We start from the raw sequence: 8,699 nt of genomic DNA, 5'->3' as shown, positions 1-8,699 counted from the left end.
TAAAATGATTGATGCACGTTTTTTATTGATTTTTTTTCTTTTTTAAGTTATAAAGAAAAAATATTATTTTTTAAAAAATAAAATCTTTTAGAGATCTATCAAATTGGCAGTGGTTTTTTTTCCCTTTTTCAATTCACGTAAGTTTTACACTGCTATTAATTTAAATAAGTTTTGTAATGTTAAATAAGTTTTAAAATGTTAATTTAAGAAATATTTTAAGTTTATATTTCATTTTTTTTTAATTTTTTTTCAATTATTATTTATTATTTAAAATATATTTAAAAAGGTTTCATGAAAACTGATTAGCAATTTAAATACATTGTTATCAACATTAATAACAACAACAACAACATACCCAGTGAAATCCCACTAGGTGGGGTCTGGGGAGGGTAGAGTGTACACAGACCTTGTCACTACCTCGTGGAGGTAGAAAGGCTGTTTCCGAAAGACCCTCAGCTCAAGTACATCAAATCCAAGTAAAAGGAGAGGAAAACAGTGTATAAAACATAACATCCAATAATAAAGATAGTATATAATCAACAAAGGAGACAATAGCATCAATAAAATAATGTGAGAAGTGAAACGCAGTAAACAACATAAGGCTATAGGTATCACAGACAAGAACTACAAGTGCAAGGCTAGGACTACTACAAACGCTAACAACCCATACCCTCGCAAGGAAAGACAACACGCTAACCCTACTAGCCTTCGACCTTAATATGCGACCTCCACTCCTTCCTATCTAGAGTCATGTCTTCGGTAATGTGAAGCTGAGCCAAGTCCTGTCTAATCACCTCTCCCCAATACTTCTTAGGCCTACCTCTACCCCTCCGCGTACCCTCTACAACCAGCCCCTCACACCTCCTCACTGGGGCGTCTGCGCACTGTCTCTTCACATGTCCAAACCATCTCAGTCTCGCTTCCCTCAGCTTCTCAACCACAGAGGCCACTTCCACCTTCTCCCGAATAACCTCATTCCTAATCTTATCGCTCCTAGTGTGCCCACACATCCATCTCAACATCCTCATCTCCGCAACATGCATTTTTTGAACATGTGAGTTCTTGACTGGCTAACACTCCGCTCCATACAACAAGGCCGGTCTAACTACCACTCTGTAGAACTTACCTTTAAGTCTAGGTGGAATTTTCTTATCACACAAGACTCCAGAAGCAAGTCTCCATTTCATCCAAGCAACCCTAATGCGATGTGTGACATCATCGTCGATGTCGCCATTTCCTTGGATTACAGACCCAATATACTTAAAACTTTCTTTCTTAGGAATGATCTGTGTGGCAAGTCTCACTTCCACATCTGCCTCATCCAACGCATCACTGAATTTGCACTCCAAATATTCTGTTTTGGTCCTACTCAACCTGAACCCTTTGGACTCCATCGTTTGTCTCCACACCTCCAACCTCGCATTAACTCTGTCCCGCGTCTCATCAATCAGTACTATGTCATCCGCAAATAACATACACCATGGGACCTTCTCCTGAATAGACCGCGTCAACTCATCCATCACCAAAGCAAATAGAAAAGGGCTAAGGACTGATCCTTGGTGCTGCCCCATCTCAACTGGGAAATGTTCCGAGTCACCTCCAACCGTTCTAACCCGAGTCTTGGCTCCACCATACATGTCCTTTATCGCCCTAATATAAATCATCGGGACACCTTTAGCCTCCAAGCACCTCCAGAGGACGTTATCAACATTAATATAATATTATATTATTATTACTTTTATTAGTACTATAATTATTTATTATTATTATTACTATTTAAAAATTTACCTTTTAAAAATAGTTGGTTGCTCTTTTTTTATTTCTTTTTGTTTAATTTAAGATACATATTTAAAAGATTTTTAAATTATTTTTTGAATTTTAAAATTGTTGAATTTTTGTGGTGCTGACATGTGGCACTTTTTTCTTCTCCTATTATATATAGATAGATTATTAACAAACTTTAAGTTAATGGACTTGAATCACTACTACTCTATAGTTTGTATACAATTTTTTTACCTTCTTTATTTTTATATGTATTCTTTTACTTCTACAACATATATGGAGAAAAAAGAACAAAATAATAGTAGATGCATTAGTGAAGGATAAACGATTGGAAAATAGTTTATAACAGAAAAAAAATGTAACTCAATGGTTGTTTTAGTTTCATTTTAATTGTCATTTCATTTTTATTTTATTTAATAACAATCATAGAATATATTTTTTAAATTTTATTTAGATTAAAAGAAATTAAAAGGTCTGTTGCCAATAAATGCTTGTATGATTGTGTATCATAATTTACTACGAAATATTTGCTATGTACAATAGAAATAAAGGATATATATTAAAGCTTATCTCTTAGGAATAAATTATCTCTTTTGTTCAATATTAATTGTTAAGTTTCCAGGATGCTTTGATCATTCTCCTCTTTGCATTACATTGATGAAAGAAGAGGATATCAGGCATAAGCCGTTTAAATTCCTAAACCATCTAGCAAAGCATGAGAATTTTCAGGAGATAGTGCAGAGGGCTTGGCAACAAGGACGAAGTAATGGAATAATGCATGAGGTATGGAAGAAACTTCAGAATGTGAAAAGAGGTTTGAAAGAATTGAATAGTGTTGCTTTCCATGGGGTGCAAAGTAGAATAAGAATGTATAGACAACATCTGCATGATATACAATATACTATGAGAAATCTAGGACAAGTACATGACATTATTGTGCTGGAGAAGGAAGTTAAACTAAATTTGGAGAAATGGCTAAATATTGAGGAGAGTATAATGAAGCAAAAATCAAGGGTTCAGTGGCTGCAATTGGGGGATGGAAACACAACATATTTTCATGCTAGCTTGAAGAATAGAATAGCCCAGAATAAGATCACAAGTTTAATCACAAATATAGGAAGGTCTGTGACTAGTAGAACATAAATTGAGGAAAAGATTACAGATTTCTACAAACAATTATTGGGATCCTGTGCCACTCAACTACATGTTGTAAATCAGAAGGTCATGAAAAATGGTCTAGTCTTGAATAGAAGCCAACAAGCTCAACTGATTGCACTTGTTAGCAAAAATGAAGTGGTTATGGCTTTGAAGGGCATAAATGACAACAAAGCTCCTGGATGTGATGGTTTCAATGCATATTTTTTTAAAAAGGCTTGGGTGCACATAGGAGAGGACATTACCGATATTGTTCTACACTTTTTCTCCACAGGTAAAATGTATAAAGCCATTAATTGCACCACTGTGACTCTTATACCAAAAGTAGCTCATCTTTCCAAAGTATCAGAATATAGGCCTATTTCCTGTTGTACTTTATTGTACAAGATTATATCCAAAGTGCTAACAAACAGAATGCAGTGTGTGATGGAGGTTTTGGTGGATAAAAATCAGTCTGCTTTTGTGCTAGGCAGGATGATAAATGACAACATCATCCTAAGTAATGAGTTAGTCAAGGGATATGGGAGAAATGTAGTGTCACCAAGATGTATGCTTAAAGTAGATATGAAAAAGGCATATGATTCTGTTGAATGGAGCTATCTTAAACAGATAATGACTTATTTGTAGTTCTCTGAGAAATTTGTTGAGTGGATGTATCAGTGCATTAGTACAATATTCCATTCTCATAAATGGATATCCTAGCAACCCTTTTATTGCAAAGAAAGGCTTATGACAGGGGGATCTACTGTCCCCTTATTTGTTTGGTTTGTCTATGGAGTATTTGACAAGTTTGCTCAAGAAACTGAAGAATGATTCTAACTTCAATTTCCACCCAAAGTGTGAAAGAATGCAGATAGTACAACTCAGTTTTGCTGATGATCTTTTGCTGTTTAGCAGAGGAGATACTATATCAGTTAGATTGATGTTTGACATTTTTCAAGAGTTCTCCCTAGCTTCTGGACTAGTTGCAAATGCTGATAAAAGTTCCATTTATTTTGGAGGAGCGCCAACAAGTATACAAAATGAAATCCTTCATGATCTAGGTTTCTCACAAGGGTACTTACCTTTTAGATACTTAGGAGTTCCACTAAGTACTAAGAGGGTGTCTATTCTGCAGTATCAACCATTAATTGATAAGATCATGAGTCGAATACAGAGGTGGACTTTTAGATTCCTATCTTATGCAGGAAGGACTCAATTGATTAAGAGTGTTCTGTTCTCCATTCAAGTGATCTGGTCACAAGTGTTTGTGCTGCCCAAAAAAGTTGTCAAATGTATTGCAACATTATGCAGGACCTTTTTATGGACAAGAGGAGTAGATGCATCCAGAAAGGCACTTATTGCTTGGGAACATCTATGTAGTCCTAAAATTGTCGGGGACCTCAATATATTGAATATTCAAGCATGGAATAAAGCTGCAATAAGCAAACTATTATGGAATTTGAGCACTAAGAAAGATAGATTATGGGTGAAGTGGATCCACATGTATTATGGGAAACAAGGGACTATATGGGGTGTCATAACAACTCAAGCCTCATGGACGGTGAAGAAGATAATGCAGATGCACAAAGTATTTGAGACTATTGGCTGGAATGAGGAGTATGTCAAGCATATTGGAAAATTCTCCATCAAGCAGCTTTATAAAGCCATTAGAGGAGAATACCAGAAGGTGGAATGGAGGAGGTTCACATGTAACAATATTGCCTGCCCTAAGTGGATTTTCATCTTATATTTAGCCCTACATAGTAGGCTACTCACAAGGGATCGATTAGCAACATGGGGTTGTGTGGAAGATATTCAATGTGTATTATGTAGGAATGAGGATGAGAACCACAATCATTTGTTCTTTCGATGTTTGTTCTCATCACAGGTCTGGCAGAAGATACCAAGGTGGCAAAACATTAATAGGAAAGTTAAAGGATGGGAAGAGGAAACAAGTTGGGCAAATACATATTGTAAAGGTAAGCAAGCAAAGGCTGAGGTATATAGGATAACATTGGCTGCAAGCGTGTATCTCATCTGGCAGGAGAGAAACCAAAGAATTTTCCAGAAAACAGCAAAAACTCCGGCAATGCTGGCAAAATAAGTTGTCCAAGAAGTGCATATGAGAGGGAGAGCAAGCATATGATTAAACTGTGTACTATCAACTCTGAACTTTTATCCTGAATAGGTGCAATTTACTTAGCTAGAGTGGTAATGCGCAGTGAAGTCTGTTAGAATAGAGAGCTGATAATGCATAGTTTGGGAGATGTCCAATATGCATAAGTTACTGATTTGTATTGTTTCAGTTGGTAATGAAATTTTTTTATTTACCAAAAAAAATTGTTAAGTTTTTTTTAAAAAAAAACATTGTTGGTATTTATCTTGATAATATAATATAGCTAGTGTACTTGGCCGCGCTTTGCGCGATTAAAATAAAAGATTAAATATATTCTGAAATAATTAGTGTCATTACTTGATAAATATTTTAATAATAAATAATGCAATAAAAGAGAGGAAAATTAAGTTACGATTCTAATATGACCTATTCAAAGAAATTGCTAAAAAAAATTATGCTTAAAAACTTGAGCTAATTGATAATTCAATCATCATAGTTTCATACTAATTAAAGTTAATGATTTATAGCAATCTTATTAGTTCAATCACAATCTACTCCATCATAAATTACTCCTCATGTCCCATATTAGTTGATCGCTATACTAAAAATAGTTGTCACATATTAGTTGATCACCTTAATAAATCAACAAAGCATTAATTGATTTTGTTTTTTTCAAATTACCTTGCAATTAATTAAAGTGTTTTGTAAAGTTTCAAAAGAGTTCTTAGGGGTGAATTGGTAAAACTACCCACTTAATTATGATTTCTAAATATATGCGCGTAAAAAGAAAAGTCATCAACTAATATGGGACGAGGAAGTACATGATTTTCTATTTGTATAAATGACTATATAATGAAAATAAATAAATAAAGATATATGATTTCTTAATATATGCACGTAAAGAGAAAAGTGATCGACTAATATGGGACAGACGAAGTACATGATTTTCTTTTTTATAAATGACTATATAATAAAAATAAATAAATAAAGATATATGATTTCTTGTTTATGAATTCTTAATATATGCGCGTAAAAATAAAGTAAATAACTAATATGTGACAGAGGGAGTACATGATTTTCTTTTGTATAAATGACTATATAATAAAAATAAATAAATAGAGATATATTTGTGGTAAATCATGATGAGAGAATACATGAATTATATTGAACCCGATCCGGTTTCTCTTCATTATATTTTTTCTACATTTCATCAAGAGTATATATTTAGATGAAAGACATGTTCTATTTAATATTTATAGGTCAAGATTATATTACATTCCTAACCATAATTAAGTAAACAAAATTAGAAAAATACACTTCAAAATAGGTAAAATTCCACAAATTTTGAAGATTCATTAATACCATTAATTTAATCTTAATTTTATATTATTCAAAATATCAAAATTGTTGAACATGAATTTAATATGTTTAATTAGCCTGATAAATAGTAATCTTTTGAAAAATATGTCTTATGATTCACATACATACGTAAAAGAACAGGTAAAATAATTTTGAAAAATTGAATATTTTTTTTCATTGACACAGCAGCCTCCACATATTTATATATCAATAATATAAGATTTATTTATTTTATCTCCAAAAAGAGTAGCCTTCTATATTCAAATATTTAAAATATAAAAATATAAGATGATATTAATGTGTATCTAAATTTGTAGGAAATATTTTCTTACCGAATTTGAAAAGTACTTTTCAAAACTTATTTACTTAATTAATTGTGATTATGATTTTATTTATTTAATATAATCTTTACCTTTAAAATTTAAATAGGACATATATCTCTTATCTAAATGTATACTTGATGAAATAGAGAGAAAAAATAATGAAGAGGGGAACTGAATCCTATTCAAACATATTTACTCGTTAGTTAATAATTTTAGAAAAGAAAGGTCAATAGTTAACGTATCAAAGAGATAAATAAAATAGAAAAAAATACAGAAGAAAAAGGGAAGAGATAAAACACATTAAGGAGGTCACTATTAATTTTTTTTGTTAATGGCTATTCAAGGCTGCAAAAGTAATGGAGGTGTGTAAATATTTAAAATATATAAATATAAGATGATATTAATGTGTATCTAAATTTGTAGGAAATATTTTCTTACCGAATTTGAAAAGTACTTTTCAAAACTTATTTACTTAATTAATTATGATTATGATTTTATTTATTTGATATAATCTTTAACTAATTAATTATGATTATGATTTTATTTATTTAATATAATCTTTATCTTTAAAATTTAAATAGGACATATATCTCTTATCTAAATGTATAATTGATGAAATAGAGAAAGAAGATAATGGAGGGGAACTGAATCCTATTCAAACATATTTACTCGTTAGTTAATAATTTTAGAAAAGAAAGGTCAATAGTTAACATATCAAACAGATAAATAAAATAGAAAAAAATACATAAGAAAAAGGGAAGAGATAAAAACACATTAAGGAGGTCACTATTAATTTTTTTTTTGTTAATGACTATTCAAGGCTGCAAAAGTAATGGAGGTGTGTAGATACCATTTTTAAAAATGATTGACATTACAATATCAACAATTTAGTAATCAACTACCTTCACAATACAAAAATATTAGATATTTACTCTACGCATGAATTAGCATATGTTTCACAATAAAACTAAAAAGTTACATTTATTCGGAGGCAGAAATTTATAAGCAAACACAAAAAGATGAGGTGTATTGAAAGAGACTATTACTCTCTTAATCAGATGTCTAGTCGAATCTTGAGTATGAAAAAACTCTTTAGTAGGAAGTGCTCGCTCCAAATGGAGACTTGCGCATTGTGAATCCATATATAATCAGGCTTCAACGTGGATACCAAATACAATATAAAAAACCAAAAAATATATAAATTATAAGAACATTATGTAACTTTGCATGATAACCAAAGTTCAGACGTAGTTCTCACCTTCACAATATTCCATAAAAATTGATATAATTTCCATGGGAAGATCTTTTCAAATCATTTTGAACTTCCTGCCAAATTAGACAATATAAAGTTAGACATCTTTTCTATTAACTATTAGAATAGTATTAGCAAATCAACAAACTCAAAGAAATTTATAAAGAGAAAGAAAAGATTAATGGAAATTAAATAATGAAGTATGATTTTATAGGACCTTAATATTTTGGCTGTTGAAAAGCATTAATTGTGAATTTAGAATTGTAAATGATTTCTCCAATTATTATAGCCTTAATTTGAGGAAACGGTTAAGGGCTACTAATTACAATTAAGAATTGGAATTTTAAACGGTATGTTTTCTCTTTCTTAAACTTTAATTAATTTAAACCCATTAATTATTATAGCCTTAAATTGAGGAAATTAAACGGTAACAAGTTAGAATCAACTTAGGCTTGAAAATAGGAAAAAAAATCCTCCAAAAATATGAGAAAATAGATAAATACGTTTCCTGATCATTGGGGCATGCCATATCAACGGTCTGAAGATCCAGCTTTATATATATAAATAGATAGATTAGAACAATTAATGATGTTATAACTGGAGAAAAAAGAAGACATGACATTGATAGAGATCAAAAAATAATTTTTTAATAAAGAAAATGGGATAATTTCTTTAGGTTTCGCTCTATAATACTCACCTTTTCTGTAGTTTACGATATTACGCTTACATC

At 31.3% G+C, this 8,699-nt stretch overlaps 1 protein-coding gene and 1 pseudogene across 1 annotated transcript; one reads left to right on the top strand and one right to left on the bottom strand.

The window, feature by feature from the left end:
- Window positions 1–289: 289 nt before the first annotated feature.
- LOC125809991 (uncharacterized) lies at window positions 290–1,664 on the bottom strand (annotated as a pseudogene).
- A 2,045-nt stretch (window positions 1,665–3,709) lies between these two features.
- On the top strand, window positions 3,710–5,023 carry LOC125809990 (uncharacterized). The gene has a single exon (XM_049489510.1). It carries the CDS (start codon window positions 3,710–3,712, stop codon window positions 5,021–5,023), a length of 1,314 nt encoding a protein of 437 aa, XP_049345467.1.
- The last annotated feature ends 3,676 nt before the right edge of the window (window positions 5,024–8,699 follow it).

Source organism: Solanum verrucosum, unplaced genomic scaffold (assembly GCF_900185275.1).
Source record: "Solanum verrucosum unplaced genomic scaffold, falcon-dt-bn FXZP01000257.1, whole genome shotgun sequence".
NCBI lineage: Eukaryota > Viridiplantae > Streptophyta > Magnoliopsida > Solanales > Solanaceae > Solanum > Solanum verrucosum.
Note: the sequence above shows the minus strand (reverse complement) of the source record. Positions and strands in the feature narration are given on the sequence as shown.